General features: G+C 32.2%; 1 protein-coding gene across 1 annotated transcript in view; it reads left to right on the top strand.

Annotated features, from left to right (window-relative positions):
- The window catches only part of LOC111612965 (caspase-8-like), a 34,535-nt gene that overhangs the window by 8,389 nt on the left and 7,455 nt on the right, over nucleotides 1-18,691 (top strand). The window contains exon 3 of the mRNA XM_023354260.1: nucleotides 9,490-9,571. Within this exon, the coding sequence (XP_023210028.1) occupies nucleotides 9,490-9,571 (82 nt within the window). The remainder of the gene's footprint in view (nucleotides 1-9,489; nucleotides 9,572-18,691) is intronic.

The following is an 18,691-nucleotide window of genomic DNA, read 5'->3' as shown; positions in this document are numbered from 1 at the left end:
TTTTCTTTAGTTTTTGGCCTCGATTAAAAATTATTTATATGCGAAATTATACCCCGACTTACGCGAATTCGACTTACGCGGTTACCTCTCGGTCCCACCTATTACTTAAGTTCGGGGTATTACTGTACTGTATCTTTCTTAGATAAGATTGAATGGCAGCCTACTGTAGACCTGTTCAAGTCATACTGCCCAGCAACATCATACATCTTCCCACTCTTTACTTTTGCTATTATACTCTCACCTTTCAAAAGTAAAAACTGACACAAAACGAGTGCCTGCCCAACAGGCTTATGAATACTATGAAAAAATTGTTTGTTAGAAAAATGAAAGAGTGGAATTATGGGGGAGAGCTTTAAAGTTTGTGAATGTTATTCGATCAGTGTATACCATGTTGAGCGTCGATGTTGGTGTCTCCCGTGCTCCGAAAAGTTTAGAATTGTTGCCTGAAGACAAGGGAAGACCAATTGGCATTCATTATTTTTCTCGTGTTTGTTCTGTGAGGTGTTCGTTGTCCGAACATAAAAATCTTTCATGAAAGTGTTTGTTATCCGATCACTCACTGTAGTAGAATTTCAAAATACGAAATTTGGAAAAAAAATCAATTATCTTGAACTGACAAGTGCAATTGTGTCCTGAGAATTTAAACCAGTGAATAATAAGCTGGAACAATCCTATTAATTACATTTTGCAGTTTTCTCTTTCTCTTTTAGTTTGTTGCAGTTATATTCGGATCTTGGTTTTACTTTTTTCATTGTTTTTCTATTGACTGTTTTAAGACCAAATTATTTTATTTAAGCTTTAATAAATAGTCATAAATAACTTAAAAACAATATAAGGGCAATGAAAAAATTAATTAGTCAAATTAGTCAAAAAACAATTGATATCCAAAGTAAAACATCTGAGATGTAAAAATTATGGCACCCAATATGAAAGTCAAGTGTTTTCATGGGAGCTCTTTGGTAAAAATAAATTTGGCTCTTTGAAGCAACACCATAAGTGTTTACATTTACTTTCCACATGTGATCTCACAACTAACAAGTGTTAAGTGATTTTATCCACTTGGCCACTGGTAGGCCTTAAATTAATAAAAACTATTTTCTGAAAGTATAGAGTTTTGTTATGAAATGTCCTTTATGGGTTAATATCATTTTGATATCTAAATTTATTGAAATGTTCATTTTCTAAGAAATTTTTTTAGATACTAATTAATTAAAAGGTATTTTTCTTACATCACATTTTACCAATAGTAAACTTTGAGGCCAGAGTCAAAAGAATTTTATTGACTCTGACTTAGGCAACTTCATTCCACAACAGTTATGCAAAGTCATTTTGTTTCATAGTACGAAGCTTTTGTACAAAATCTGAGATTCCACATCATTTAGACTTGGCTCAGAGGATCACCTGAATAAAGAAATGAGATGGAGAGCAATAAGAAAGAATGAGGAAAAACAAAGTCAGTAACAGCCGATATCTGTGCTAGTACAAGACATATGACAATATCCACAACTTATCAAATTTTGCAGTGTGAAAATTTTGATAGTCTGGTGCTGTTCCATTTGCACAGTTCCAGATTAATGTTCCTTATATCTTATTTTTCTGTATTAAAATAGTTTGTATTTATAATTTTATCAAATATAAATAAAACTATAGCGGTCAAAATGTTTGTTGCTGCATCATTTTGAATCTGTTGGTTCAGGAGAAGATTTATAGATACACATCATCTCAAAATCTACATTAATTAAATTAAACTGTAACTGATTTCTATCTGTCTGTTTGTCTCTCTCTTCACTAGATGATGACACATGAATTAGTACTTCCTGTCAAGGGATTATCTATAAGAAAGGTGTATTATTGAAGTTTACTATTATATTTGAAGAACTGATGTTAAAAAATAATTAATTAATTAGCAAAATCTTCAAAGCATTAAAAAACATATCATCATCATGCTAGATTGTGTACTGTACATGCACTATGTTTACTGTATATACGGCAGGTTTTTCAAACCATTACCTATTGTGTCTGTAATTCATTAGACCCAACTGTATTTGCATGAGTTTTATTTGTGTGAGCAAAGATTATGCCTACTTGGAAATGACAAAACCTTGGGGCTTGATCTTCAAGGAAAAGTAAACAGGTAAGACTGTCTAGAGGTTCAGAGAACCCGTCTTCGAGACAGGCTAGGCTTAGTTCTTAGAGAGAACGGCAAGCCACTCTGTGAATCTCTGAGAGTGCCTCTGGATGTACAAGGAGTACTATGATTCCTTGGTGCAAAAAGCTTTGAAGTGCCTTCATTTATGACACATTTTTAGGCTATTCATCATAAGCTAATATTGGGTCTATGGTTAAAGTATGTGGGTACTGCAGTGCTCTGAAGTGGAAGAATGAATCACAAGGGATGTGCTTCTCTTCTGGCAAAGTTGAACTGGATGTTTTGTTCTTGTTCCACTGAACCTCTTCTATCACTATTAAATGAGACTCATCCTGACACAACATTTCTTAATTAAAGAACATTGGGGCTTAAAATAGTGCCTTTCAAATGACAAGTTTTTGTGTCACTGAAATACTTGAAAGAAATTTCATGTCAACATTCAAAATTAAAAGACAGATATATCATTTAATAGGTTCTTTACTTTCTGCACAAGATGAAGATGCCAAATATCTTCATTTTTTTTGCAGACTATCAATCCCTGTTAAGTCAAAGAATGGCTCAATTTCCATGTTTAAAGTCCAACTTAGAAAGTGATTTTCAGAGAGTGATGCATGAATATACCACAACCCATATGTAGTTGCTTTTCACATGGCCAACGCTATGTTGCATGCTCATGTGTTAGTAGCTGCAATTCTCTGTTCATTTGTGCTCCTGTTAATAAAACATGAAATGTATATCAGGATGTTTATCTAGAAAATATCCCACATTTTTAATAGGAATATTATGAATCTATAACAAACAATTCTCTTCAGATATACTCTTTAGGTAAGTAAATATAATTTTACAAAATAAGTATCTTTCATCAATAATGGGTATTACAGCCAGTTAAAAATAAAATTTAATTTGTCAGAATTGGATATTTTTTAAAATAATTTCTTAGTTTAAAAGTAAGATAATTAGCCAAAAGTTTTTAAAGCATTTATTATAACATTATAATTTCTCTTTGGAATCATTTTTAAACAAGTCAAGAACATCTTCGAGTAGCTTATTCAAAATACCAAAGACTATGTCCGTGAAAGAGGACCATTAATTTCTAAATGGAAAATGCTGTCAAACCCGCTGCATAATAGCGTGTTAACTTGTTTAAGGTTTTTCTGTTTGTGGAAGAATGCTCTCCTGACAAGTAACATCTAGAAGATTTTAAAAACTCTCAAAAACTAGAAAATACAGCAGAAAAAAATTTAAAAAGATGATCTTTATTTACAGAGATTTTGTTAGTGACTCTGGTGTTTTTCAGAGAAGAATTTAATTGAATTCGTATTAAGAACATTGACTTGATGAAAGTGAATGGGCCACTGTATCTTCACTGGTGAATTCCAGTTCAGTCTTCAAACTGATTTTTACCAAGTATCATCAATCACTCGATGGAGATAGCCTTTCTGATATTATGCCATAAATAGTTTAGAAAGAGATAATTTAGGAGATAGGTTACATCACAATCAATTGCTATACAGATCTTTGTCTTCTGTAATGGTACATTAGCAGGCATCAATTATTTTGATGAGATCCTGAAATTTGTTTATCCCATCCTTGTAATAATCAGTCTTAATCTCATGCTGATGGATGATGATAGTGAAACTGTGAACTGTATTAAATAACCATTTAGATCATGTGATCTAAATATTATTAAACATGTTTGACAATGCACCTTCCCAAAATTTTCCAATTTCAGAACAGACCTGCCTTTTTACAAGGATGGTCGTTCATATCTCAAAAATTCATTGATAACTTAAAATTATATTAAAATATATAATTTTGATAAAACTTCAATAAAAATTCATAGTTATTTTTTTTCACTTTTTCAACATTTCATCCATGGTGAATGTTAAAATAGCCATAAACTGGTATTAAAAACTTTAAAACCATTACTTTATGTTATTTTCTCTATTTTTCTCATATATGTATTTTGACCTTCCAATCCTCATCAGTATGTTATTACACATCATAGAACATAGTTCATAGAAAGTAAGTTTATGGTTATTTTAAGATTTATCTTGGATGAAAAATCAGGAAAGTGAAAACAATAACTACAAAGTTTTATCAAAATTTATATATTTTAATACAGTTTTAAATAGTTCATCTTAACTTTGGTAAATACAAAAAGTTAAGAATAATTTTTTTTAATTGTTTTTAATAGATTCATTAATAACCTTATTTTTAGTGTGCCATGTCATTATAGAGCTTGTATTCCTGTCTAACAAGGAGACCTTATGGTCTTAAATTCAGTTCGGGATGAGACTTTGCAGGTTAGTAGTATACCTCAAGGGTGTCTACCCAGAAGAATTGTAAAGCACACTAACCAGAAGATTCTGAGAAAAAGCCCTCTAAAGTTTTAAGCGCAGCTCATACACTGGTCGATTTTACTATGACAACACTGTAAAATGGATGAGTCTGTAGCGAACTTGCTTGCCACGCGGGCGATCTAGATTCGATCCTACCTTCAGCTAGCTTTTTTATAAAATTGTTTTAAAAATTATAACAACTTTTAAATAAAGTTAATGACCTAAAAATATCAATTTAATCATAAATAATAATTAACAGCTATACTCTACTCTTCCACGTAGAAACTGGTTCCTCAAATTTACAACAAATATTTTTAATCTCTCCACAGCTTTTAAATCTTAAAATTTGTAATAACATTTTAATGACAATAGTAATTAAAGTTTTAATTTACCTCCATTAAAAATGCATTTCAAATTATTCAACTTTTTAAAATTAAAATATTATCTTTATATTGTTAATTCACATTTTAATTAGCTGTAACAGCCATTTCATAAATAAAATAAAATTATTTATGATTTAATTGATAATATTTTTAGGTCATTAAGTTTATTTAAAATTTGTTATAATTTTTAAAACAATTTTAAAAAAAGCTAGTTTTTTTTTAAAATTGTAAGGTCTCCTTGTAAGATGATTATATGGCATATGGAAGATGGCTTATCAACAAACTTTTATCTAGTATTTTTAGATATTGCATAATTTGTATATCAAGTTAATTTTCAAAGAATTCTTTCTTTTTTTAATATATTATAGCAATATGTTATAATGCATTTAGCCTGTAAATTCTATAAAAGTTCATTAAGAAAATGTTTATTTTGTATTTTTATATTTATTGCTTAACTTTCAAGCACAAGTATAAATTATAAATCTTAATTATAATTTGCATCTTTGCACATTCAAAAATTTGCCATTACCAAAATCATTTATATTATTATATTATTGCCATCTTTGCACATTCATTTGCCATTACCAAAATCATTTATATTAATTAGAATATTCAATTGTAAACATTTTAATGAATGGAAAGAGAAGAAATAGACTTAAGATTAACATCTTAACAGTCTATTTCTTCTCTTTCCATTCGTTAAATTCAAATGTTTATTGTTAATCTTAACAGTCTTGACCATCCAAAATTTCAACACATCAGCCTACTTCTCTAGGAGATTAGGCGAGCAAGTCCATGAGTTATCTGTTCCAGATAAGCAGAGCCATTTTTGTGGATAGAATGCATCACCTGTTCCATTGTAGTTAGGATGGCATCTGTCAATAAGAACTAACTTTTTATATGAAATTCCTCAAACATCACTTATAATCTTCACTTGTACAAGAACACCCAATTTTGTTACATGACAAAGCTCATTGCCATATTGCTGGTGTGGTAACAACAATGTTGCAGAAATGAACTCAGGAGATTCTTGATCATCTGCTCTGTTCACCCAATATGTCTCCCTATGATTTTGACTTCTAAAGGAGCTTTTATGAGGTTTGACAATTACCATTAGCACATGCCATTGTAGCTGCATTAGAGCAGTTCATGTGTTCCATCTGCAGAAAAGACACTACTGACAGAGTATGGTACCTGCTGGATATTTGGCAATGGGTACTACATATGGCCAGAGACTACATGGACAGCCTGTAACACTTTTATAAATACAACTCACTTCATACTTTTTTATTCATTAGTGATCAATAAATATGACATGCCCTAATATAAAAAAACTACTGTTGCGGACCTCAGAAATAGACCTGAGTCTACTGGTCTAGACAAATAATGACAAATTGGCATACAACAAAAAGAAAAGGTGCATTCTCATGTGGATTGAATTCAGTGGTTTCTAATGAAACTACTGAATTCAATCCACATGGGATGCACCAGACACAATCTTGTACATAAGGTGTCTATGCGTACAAAGAACTTAAAATATACATATATCCCTTTTTTTTTACTGCATTAATTAATACTTCACTCTCTTTTCACCGTGACACTGATTTCTGCACATACAATTAAACTACAAATATCAACTAGAAGGGGTTAATATGACCCTTCATTACTCATGGGAAATCTTCATGAAACTGCTATGAGGTTACTGACACGATAAAATAATTGTCTGTCAAAATAATGTCTCTAAATGATCCTCCTGATGGTCCTTTATCTCTTATTGTAGTCCTTTTTTTTGTAAATTCAGTATTCACAACTGGATGGAGATGGATTGAGTTCACTCCTTCAGTCATCCCATTTGCCTCGATACTAGATAATTTTTCTTTACACTTTCTCTTATCGCTTGTCACTTACACTTCTCTGCTAACCAAAATCCGAGGACCAGATAAAGAAACTTCCACCTTCCTCTCACTATTTATAATTCCAGGGGCCGAGCCCCCATCCCCAGCCAACTAGCCAATTGCCAATCTCCTGTCACCAACCTAGGAAAAGGTGGTGCGAAACAAGGGATGGCCACATGTAACAACAAGAAAACCCGACACAGCAAAACAAAAAGGAGTGAAAACAACATAATATATAGATCTATACATATATATGTTACTGTGAAAGACTGATATCTAGCAAATGTTGAGATTCTCTGGCAAATGTCAACATTCAGCATGCATTTACTGATGGTGAATGTTGAATAAAAATATTTTTATTACGTTAAGACAAAAATGCAACTTTTTAATATGTCAAAATAGGAGAAGCTTAAGTAACAGCACATGTAAATAAACTGTTGAACCTAAAATGAACAGTACATTCTTAATCAGAAAATAAAAATAATACACAATAGTAAACTTACACATATATTAGGTGATTGTTATACAGTCTTATTTATTGCAACAACTTAAACTGTTATGACACTTTGAATTTCACAAGAGTTCCTTGCTTATACAACTGCATTTATTCGTGGAACACTTCTTTTTGCAATGATAGCATGTATAGCCTTGCTGTCCACTTTTTGAATTATCTGCAGCTGCTTCTGTCACCAATATTTCTTGAGAACAAATATGCTTACTACTTAACCTATAACCGGCGTGAAAACTCCAAACAAAGATTGGCTTTCGATGCCCCTCCTGGGCTCTTCTTCAGGCCAAATTTACTGTACTGGATTCTTAAATCGAGATTCGATTTAAGAATCCAGTACAGTAAATTTGGCCTGAAGGAATTGTGGGTATAAAGCTGCTTGAGGGTATTTTTTTGTTTGCTAATTTATAAAAGTCAGAGTCTTCTATTCCAACAACAACCATCAACCACGTTTTGGGCATCTGTACAGTCACAGTCAACATCAGGGACTTGTATTTGTACGGTATCACCAATTTGAGCAGGAGGAGATTTTCTTTTTGAGGTTTGTAACATTTTCGTTGCTTGCAGTAGAAGATTCTCTTTCATGGTTGCTCTTTCTATAGAAATAAACTCATGTTGTTCAGTCAGGGCTTGACATGAAGACATGGTGGGTTGCAGCTCCTCTTCAATATTTTCCTTTGGAATATGGTATTTGTTGTGGCCACTGCTCAAATATCCTTCAAAATTATTAACAATTTTTTCAAGCTGTTCTTCGGTTTCAATATTTGCGATTTGTTCACCAGGAAAAGATGACGATGCTATGCCTGTTTGGTTTAATGCCAAACATGGCTTCATAATTCCTTCGTGATATGTTGTGTTCTTGGCAAATTGTACAAAGGGCAAACCATCTGACCATTTATTAACATCTTTCCACATAGGTCATAGTTTGGATATGACTTGATTACAGAATTCCCTACCATTATTTGAATGCAATATAGCTGGGGCACCAAATGTTAAAAATATTTGATGATTTGTTACTTCTTCAGCTGTCTTAGTTTTCAAAGGTAGTAGCTGGACAGATTTCGTTAAATGATCTTGATACACCATTATGAACTTATATTCGCCATCATGTGACTACAGGTCTATCAGATCGACTTTATATCTTGAGTTTAACTCCGACCTGACCATTAGTGTCACAACAATACCTTTTTTAGGTGTATCATGTTTCATTTGACATTGTTTACGTAAATTTAAATACAACATTACAACTTCATATGTAATATTTTTGTATTTAAGTTGCAATTCTTTAAGCATATGTGCTCTTCCTCCATGGTCTGTTCTGCTATGAGTTTCAGATAGTATACTGAACAATTTATCATTGGTAACATAATACTGTATATTCGTTTCTCCTGGTTTTAATGGTATAATTAATTTCTCTTCATCATTAATTTTTAAAATGTCAAAAGGTTTTAATCATCTGTAATCCAAAGGTGTGCTGCACTTAGTTTTAGCAGAAATCGCTTCAGAAAGTATTTTAGATTATTTTCTTGAGAAAAATAAAAACAGTTGTCTTCTCGTTTAATTGCAATTAATGCATGTAACTTTTCAAAAAAAAAAAAAAACGTTCTTATTTCACCGCGGTACCATTTAATATAAATTAGGATAGCGGATAAAAAAATAAAATTTAAGAAAATGTTGCATGCACCAGTAAACCTTGCATAAGACTGACAAATAGCTGTGTTCTAGAGTATAACAAATAGATACCACGTGATTTCAATTGTGGCAGAACAAAGGATTTAGCGACAGACTGTCGCCTTTCTGTCAACATCGGCTTCTCAGGTGTCGTTTTGACCTTCACCAAAGCTTATCTGTGCTTGTCAACATACACCAGTAATTGTTCGAATGTATAATAATATAACCAAATATTTGATCTTTTACCAACGTATTTTGTATGTGTCGACATTCTCTAATTTCGGTCTTTCCTGGTATCATATACATACACATCATAATGAGTAACAAACATTTTAGTCGCGAAGCACTATACTACTTAATACTTGTTAGTGTTCTGTCAATGAAGAATCATACTCTTATTGAATACTTATTTTATGATTCTGTAAAATAAGGGGTTATATAATATATTATTATTAATCAATTATAAAAATAATTATGCTTGAAAAAGATTAATGTGTATATAGAATGAATAGGTAAATGATCTAATCTTCATTCATTTCAGAGAAATCATTTGATAATATTAAATTGGATAATGATACCACTTTAAATCGATATTTAATGGTGGCTATGTCAACAACTCCATTGTAAGTACATTCTAAACTAATAAAATTGTAAGATTTTATTATGTAGAAATATAAATAAAAAATGTTTTTAGAAAGTTCAGACTATGTACGAAAAATTTAAAAAAATTTTTGAGTCTATCTAACAATCCATTAACACAACCACAGAAGTACCCGTAACATTGTTGAAGAAAAACTTCCATAAAAACAAATAATGAATAGGTAAAAAACACACAATATTAAAAATGATCAAAACGTCAGCCTTTTATTTGAGGTTCTGACGTCTATTACATTAAAAACAAATTTTTCGTACATAGTCTGAACTTTCTAATTGGAAGAATATATCCTGAGTTCACCATGAAAAAATGTTTTCGTTTTTATAAGAATTATAAAATTTTTAATAAATAATAATAATTTATTTCCTGAAATATTCTAATAATTTCTGTAATAATGAAGTTTGAATGTGTTACATATTTTCAGAAACCATTTAATATAGGTCTCAAAAAGCTAATTGTTGTTTTTATTGTTTGATGGAACATGGTATTATTGCAATATTGTGTGTTAAATCTACTAGTATCTTGATATAATATAAATATGTTTTAAAAAATATAATTTTAAAGTTACTTTTTAATGCAGGAATATACAGTGCTTTCCAGTGGCATGCCGTGACATTTGATGATAGGGAAGCTGTGTTTCTGCTTACAGGGGCAATCAGTTAATTGCACGTCAGGGTCCATTTGTATTCATTTGTTTGATAAACCAGTAAAAACCATACACTTTAAATGTATTTTTAATAGATTATCTGACATACTTAATAAATAAACAAGTTCAATATAATTACCTCTGTTATTAGATTCAATAGATTCCCTATGCCCTCTAAAGGCCAATTCTTGCTTTGAGAAAAACATATAACATCTATTACTTTAGATCAGCAGTTCTTAACCTTTTTAGTGGTCAGCACCCCTTGAATCTGAAAATAACTCTTGCACCCCCTTAAAAAATGTATGTATATTTTTTATTTAAGAAAAAACATTTATTGCATAAATAAATGCCGTGTTTATTTACAATATATATTACTATATAACATAAAAAGCAATATTTAAATTTTAATGGCTAGGTTGTTGCTGTTTATTCATAATAATTCTATTAAAACGAGGCTCTTTTTTTTGAAAGAGCCATGTGTAAATCATCAGATGCATTTAAGCAATTTCTGGCTTTTGTTTTGATGTGCAAAAGTATTCAAGGAATGTGAACACGTCTCAACTAGTTTTTATATTGCACATGACAATGTGACTACATTAACTGCATGTACTGACGACTGATGACAATCACTATGTACTGAGAGATTGTAGAATAGAGAGTGTAGAAGTGAGGGATGCCATGTTGCTGCGTACCACAATTTATAGAGAACACAGTCGCCTCATTTGTATTTTTTTTAAAATTTTTAAAATTTCTCTCGCACCCCTGGAAATGCTCTATCGCACCCCAGGTTAAGAACCGCTGCTTTAGATATAATATATCTATTAGATGTAACTATCTTGTTATAATTTTCAATGTTTATTTTATATTGTTTACTAATGTTAAATTCTATTCAGCTTTGATTTCCAAATTGCTTCAATTTTACGAAAGAATCAACATGACGTTTACAATTTTCGTGTCTTTTGCCAGCTTTACTCAAATTATTTAAATCATCAAAGCCATTTTTATTCCACACACTAATTTTATTTGAAAATAGTAGGCAAGGCCAACAAAACAGTTTTTGCATTTCTATGCATTCGCCTTCATAAATATTATCATGAAAATGTCAAACAAATTTTTATATTGGTCAATGTCAAATGCCTCTTTTGTTGAACCACTAGTATACCTCAAAAGATGCGACAGGGTTGTTGTAAATTTTAAATGTTTCTCACCATAGCTGTAAAAATCTAAATATGTTAAACTTAATAGTCATTTGTTTTCTAACTAATTCGTTTTAGGATCAGGTGTCCATGGAAATTTCCAAAATTTACAACTTTTCAGTCACTCTCATTGAACCTGAAAAATTTCTGTTTTTATTACTTCTAATATTATGAAGAAATCAGTCTCCACTGTACTCAGGTAGAGATTGGTTTGGTTAAGCTTTTGCTTAAGTAAAATTCTGGCTCTTTCAGCAGGGTTTTATTTATGTCCCTAATTCCCTAATCTCTTAATTATTTAACTACTACTTAAGTAGAAATAAGTCGAAACTGGTTACTTTGTACTTGAATATTTGTAGCTTTTGGAAAGAAGTGAAAAAAGAAATTTTTATAACAACGATACATAAATTGTAAATTTAAGGAATATAAATATAAATTCTAGGCTTTTTTTTTTGTACCTTGTGTGTCTTATTCATTAAATTTAGTTGTAAATGATGCTGCCAAAGTAACAGTTAATTTTTTAACGTTGTACAAGAATTGTAAACGTTTTTTTCTACATCCCCTTAAAGATGGGATATACGAAATTGTAATATCACTAGTTTAACATTAAAATCTGTAAATAATACAAGATGGGAGAGCAGAATAAATATATCAAATATTTTAATGGATTTTAAACTCTTGTCAACAATACAGAACCATCATAAAAAACCAGGGCTGTGGAGTCGTGTAAAAATCTACTGACTCCGACTTTTCCTTACCATCCGACTCAGACTCTGACTCCAACCAGGAGTGGACTTGTTGCCGAAAGAGACCCGGAAATTCTGATGTCATCACATGACTTCAGAATAAAAAATTCAATAAATAGAGTTCTAATAAAGATAGAGCATAGAAACTTTTCATTCCAAAGCTAAATGACTCCTCTAAGTAATGTATAAATATGTATTTGATAATTTTTACCTTTCTGGCTGTTATATATAACAGAGGGAAAGTGTAGCGCTGGTCAAAAAGTGACCCCTCCCAAATTTTTTTGGACGCAGGATACCTTGAAATTTTGAGATATGCAAAAGATTCAAGGTTTTTCTATATGTGTGGATGTTAGACTGTTTGGGGGGCATGATTTTGTTCACCCTGTTTGAAGCCTAATAATTTCTGTGGTCAGAGTGGTCAGAATCGGAGTCGTATGGTTTAACACAGGAGTTAGTTATTAAGCGTCAAAGTGGTTGAACTAAATCATATCCCTATTTACATTGTAACATCTTAGGCGAGAACATCTTAACAGGTTTTACTGTACTGTTATAAGATGACAAAAAAGCTTACTTTGAGGAAAGTAACAAGTTTTATTTTATTTTTTTAAATTTTGAACGCTAATAATGAGTAAAATATTCGTTAATTAAGAGATATGACACATGACCACTTTTATATCTTCACCCTGTTGACCTTTAATTAAAGACCAAAATTTAATAGTATTAATGCCCTTTGTACACAAGCTACAGTGCCACATTTTGTTTTTTAAACTTTACCCATTCTGAAATATTGTTTAATATCTCAGAACGGAAAATAAAGAAATTAAACAAATTAAATGTTAACACACACACGCATGCGAATTTTTTCCCTTTTATTGACTTTTTTGAGGGGTTTGGGAGGTCTCCAAACGTGTAGATTTGCAAAAAAAAAAAAAAAAAAAAAAAACTTGGAGGGTCAAATTTTACACAATTCCAATACTTTTCCGTTTTATATACATAACAAGTTGGTAAGTGAAAAGGAGTCGGAGTGGGCGGATTTTTTGACGACTTCGACTCTGACTCCGGCTAAAACATCAAAACTCCACGACTCCGACTCCGACTTCACAGCCCCGATAAAAACATACCAGTAAATTCCTATTGGTTGGATTAAGTTATAAATAGGGAATTTGATCCCGAACCTTATTTCTAATCCTGGGATTTCAGGATTATACTTAGTTGATCCCAGGATTATTTCTGTATTGAGGGTTAATAAAAAAAATTAAAAAAAGAAAATCTTACAAAAATTAGCTTTTTAATCAACAAATCAAAATTTAGACAAAAATCAACGTATTTTACGGTATACACTTAGCTAATCTAATCAATCTAACTAATCATACTTAGAGTCAGACTAACTAGACTTAAAATCACTCAGTCTTCATGTTAAAGTTATTCTTTTTCAAGCATCACTGAGATCTCTTTAAACTTACATAAATTGAAAAAACTTTTATGTAACAAACTATGCAAATAAATGTTGAAAATTAACAAAAATCGCTCTTAACATTTGACCAAATAGACGACTTTTATGTAACAACCTAGTAAGTAGGTAGTATAGTAAGTTTTTTAGTAAACAGTATTTAAAAATAATATTAATCAGTCACATTTTTCTTAAATATAAAGAAAACTAATCTAATACGAACATTCTAATTTGAATTGCAAAAATATGATCTGAGAAATAACAATGCATCCAGTGTCTTATCACCAAGTCTGCTTCTCAATTTGTTGCACATATATGCAGCTGCTGAGAAAGTGTGTTCAGGTTCGACGGAAGTTGGAGGAATTGTTAGTAAATACAGTAGACCCCCCTATAACGTGGGTTCATATAATGCGGATTTGTATATCGCGGCAAAAAAATTGTGACCGTATTCATATAAAAACACTAAGAGACTCGTAAAATGCAATAAAACGTCATCACCAACTCATGTCGCGACAGGATTGGTTGAATCTGGACCAATAGTGGACAAGCAGCCGATCTACTTACACGCTACGGAGAGTTTAGGTGGGTAAGTTGAGTTTACTATCGTTTGTACAGTATATAGGCCTAAATTAGGTACTGTAAGTCTAATACAGTACTGTAAATTTATACATTTCTTGTGAAAAAAACATTTCTTATTCAATGGTCATGAAAATTATTTCTATTAATGATGTCTCCAAAGTTCAACTAATTTTTCACAGAAAAATAACTTATCAGAAAACACGGCCGCCATTTGGTGCGCTACTCCGTGACGAAAACAAGCTTAAGCAATGGCATGGTTGAACGGTGCACACTCGGTAAGTAATCCTACAATTTTTTGTTTATATCATAGTTTATACAGATTATTCCCAAAAAATTATGTGTGTTTTGGAAATGTTGAGTCAAATTAGTCTAAAATCAATTAATTTTATGGAAGAAAACCTTTCAAACAGCTGTAGTCCGTAAACTGCACATGTGCCGGGTTGTGATTGGTTCATGTATTTGAGGATTCCTACAATGCAAAATTCTTATAAAGCAGAACATATCTAATGCGTTATAGGGGGTCTACTCGAATTTTACATTGTAGGAATCATTAAATACATGAGCCAATCGCAGCCCGACACGTGTGAAGTTTACAGACAGGCTGTTTGAAAGGTTTTCTTCTATAAAATTAACCGATTCTAGACTAATTCCATTCAACATTTCCAAAACAAGTATAATTTTTTGGGAATAATCCGTATAAACTATGTTATAAACAAAAAATTGTAGGATTATTTACCGAGTGTGCACCGTTCGACTACGCCGTTGCTCAAGCTTGTTTTCGTCGCGGAACAGCGCAGCAAACGGCGGCTGCGATTTCTGATAACGAATTTTTCGCAGAAAAATAACTTGACCTTTGGCGACATCATTAATATAAATAATTTTTATGGCCGTCGAATAAGAAATGTTTCTTTCACAAGAAATGTATAAAATTACAGTACTGTATTAGACTTACGATACTTAATTTACATACTGTACAGATGATAATAAACTCAACTTACTAGCCTAAATCTCCGTAGCGTAGCGCTAGACGGCGGAAATTATATAGCCTATATAATTATTAAATTAAGTTAATATATAATTATATATACAGTACCTAATTTATATATAATTAATATATAATTATATGTACAGTACCTAATTTATATATAATGCTGTACAGACGATAGCAAACTCAATTTAGCTGCCTAAACTCTCCGTAGCGTGGCGCTGGGAGGTGGAAAGTAGTTCGGCTGCTCATCCACTATTGGTCCAGATTCAACCAATCTTATTGCGACAGGAGTCGCCGACGACGTTTTACGAGTCACTTTATACGAATACTGCTACATTTTTTCGCTACGTTATAGGAACTTGCGTTATAGGGAGGTCGACTGTACTTATAAGCCCACTCTAGGTATATAGCTCAGAGTAGAATTTGAAGACTTGTACAGGTTCATTTCTTTCTTAACAATTTTGGAAAAATCATTTTTATTTAATGCTTCAGGAAACATCATTTTCATGCTGTTTTCTATTTTCAGCTGAAGCTTTCCTTTGAGCATCAAATCACTTTTTTCTGTATTTGTAGGCTTGACTTGCATATTTCATTTTTCCTCTTTATCATTTTTTTTACCATTTAATCTCTCAATTAATGAAGCAGTTTGGTTTTTTATCGGGACTTTGCTCAGACTTGAAAATGTATGCTTTATTTCATCATCATCATCCAAATTGTCACTATGAGGATTTTGTAGGTAGCATAAAATGCCACTCAACTCATTTCTTCAGCTATCATTCATGCACTTTTGTAAATGAATCTTGAATTTAGAAGCTAAATCGCAGTTATTGTCATTTAACTGCTTAAAAAGAAACTTAAGGGCAGCATCAGCTATGCATAAATTCACATCATTGCGACAGAGTGCTTCTACAGTTAATTTTACTGGAGCCAAGACTTTAATTATTTCATCGATGAGTTCGAAATCGGACTCTTCCAATTGCAAAGAGGCTTTCTCACGTCATCCTGACAGATTGCGGGCAAGGCGAGGGTTGTAACCTTTTCACCTAAGGTTGACCCCCCCTAAGCGAGCGGCATCGTGTCTATATTACCCACACTGGCAAAACATGATGGCTGACACATTGACAGGTAAAATGCACTGAGCAGTGCTCTCGACTGCACCAGAAAATCAATTGGTCCCCGCAAAAATTCAAAAATACAAAAATGAAGTATATTACCAAGTAACCCAGTGAAAACTGCTTGCCTATCATTTTGGTTCAAAATACAAGATGTTTTATTCCAAGCAAGCATCACAAGCCCACTAGGTTAATTTGTGCTGCTTGCTTGGAATAAAACTTCTTGTATTTTATACTAAAATGATAGGCAAGCAATTCTGTTAAGAGCACTGGCACTGAATGTTTCGCTTCATGGAGTCTATTTTGCGATTTTTTTAAAATGATGTCAATCAGGAAAACTTAATCCCAAAAATTTCAGGAGTGAAAAGTGGTCCCGATTTTTGGGATCCCAGGATTAAATACTCTAGTTATAAATCTACTCGCGATTCATATAATGGGTTGAGGGCGGCCAAATATCTAGCACGGCAGGCGGCTAACTGCCCAGAACTGGCCCTGGATAGAATCATTGGAAGCGTTATACAATATTTTGGTGTGTATCTTGCACCAGCTAAATCGCATGAGGTTGGTGCTCTGTAAAGCATATGCTCAAATGCATATAATCTGGCTGCTTGGAAGCTGTCCCATATTCAACAATACAGCGCTTCCATTCTGCCACTGATATTTGAATATATAATAGCAATCCTATCATTTTTTTCACACGTAGTTTAGAAATTTGTAATAAGATACATAATGCGGTTATAATAAAATATTAATTTTAATTAATTAAAAGTATGTTAAAATATGAAAATAATCTCACAATATGTACTTATATTTTAGAAAATACAAGGAAAGTGGCGCTTCCACTGCTTCCAAGGACGGCATGCTACTGGTTCTTTCCAAAAGAAATATGCAGAGAAGCTTGCAGACAAAGCATCAGGAGCAGGTTATATCAGTGGGGTGTCATCTGTGGAAGCGCTGCTTCCCTTCTATTTTCTAAAATACAAATACATATATGATTATTTTCATATTTTAACATACTTTGAATTACTTAAAATTAATATTATATTATAATTGCATTATTTATTTTATTACACATTTCTATACATGTGATAAAGAATGATAAGATTCGAATATAAAATTGTAAATGCATATTCCCAAAGAAGTGCTGTATTGTTGAATATGGGATAGCTTCCATGGTGAAAATATTTGGATTGTATTAAGCAGCCAGATTACAGGCATTCACACTCACACATGCGCTTTACAGAGCACCAACCTCACATGGTTTAGCTCATGGATGCTATACACCAAAATATCATATGATACTTCCAATGTACATTTTTTTTATAAAACTATATTTAATTATAATTATATTGACAGATTTTCAGGCATATCTTTAGAATTTTTATCACTTTTAGATATTAATACAGGTATATCTCGAGTTATGTTGTTTAAAGTTACATCGTTCTCAATTATACATTGTTTGTCAAAAAATATATGAAAAAATAAAAATCAAGTTTAAGTCATTTTATTTGACTTTACATCTGTCCGTCACAAATATTGAAATCGTAATATCACTAGAAAAGTGTTAAAAGCACATAAAATCATATTAAAATACATATATTTACAGTAAATGTTAATATAATCATCATAAATCGAGAAAACAAAATATGAAAACACCTGTGACTCTGTGTTGTCATCTTATTTAGCGGTCTTTAAGAGCTTAATATTGGCATTTTGCACAGTAGTTCCAATATGTACTGTTTAATAACTGTACTTGTTATTTAACCTTACAAAATCATCTTATTTTATAATGTCTTAGAGCAAACCACATGTACAAATAAAGAGTTTGTGATGTACTGTAAACATTGCCAAATTGTAAATGTGACCGTAGGGTCGGCACCTCTTCGGCGCCCTGTCAGGATGACACCACCGAGTCTCTAAGGGACTCGGAAAACGCGACTTTATGTCACGAGATTCGCGAGCGGTAGCGTGTGAGCGCTTGGATTCGGAGTAGAGGTGAGGAGAGAGACGCGGAAGTAACTTACTCGGACTCCATAGTAACAAATAAACAACAATTTTAATTAAGTCGAACTAAATACTATACAGAGATACTAAATACTATCGGCATATTATTGTTCTTAACAATACTAGGCCGCGGAGAGAGAGAGTTTACAACCGAATTGCGGGTTGATAAATACCTTGTCGATGGACAGTTCCTTGAATCTTGAATGGACAGTTCTTTGATGGACAGTTCTTTGAATCTTGTCGTTGAATCTTGAATCAGAATCTTGTCCGTTCACTGGGGTGGAGGCACGGAGGAGTGTAGAGGCTTAATCCAGCACGAATGTTTTTCTCGGGTTTAATCCTGGTCGCGGTTTTAATTCGGTGTTACGGT

Source organism: Centruroides sculpturatus, unplaced genomic scaffold, assembly GCF_000671375.1.
Source record: "Centruroides sculpturatus isolate CEXI.00-Female unplaced genomic scaffold, Cexi_2.0 scaffold1853, whole genome shotgun sequence".
NCBI classification, from domain to species: domain Eukaryota; kingdom Metazoa; phylum Arthropoda; class Arachnida; order Scorpiones; family Buthidae; genus Centruroides; species Centruroides sculpturatus.
The sequence above is the reverse complement of the archived record's forward strand: the minus strand, read 5'-3'. Positions and strand labels throughout refer to the sequence as shown.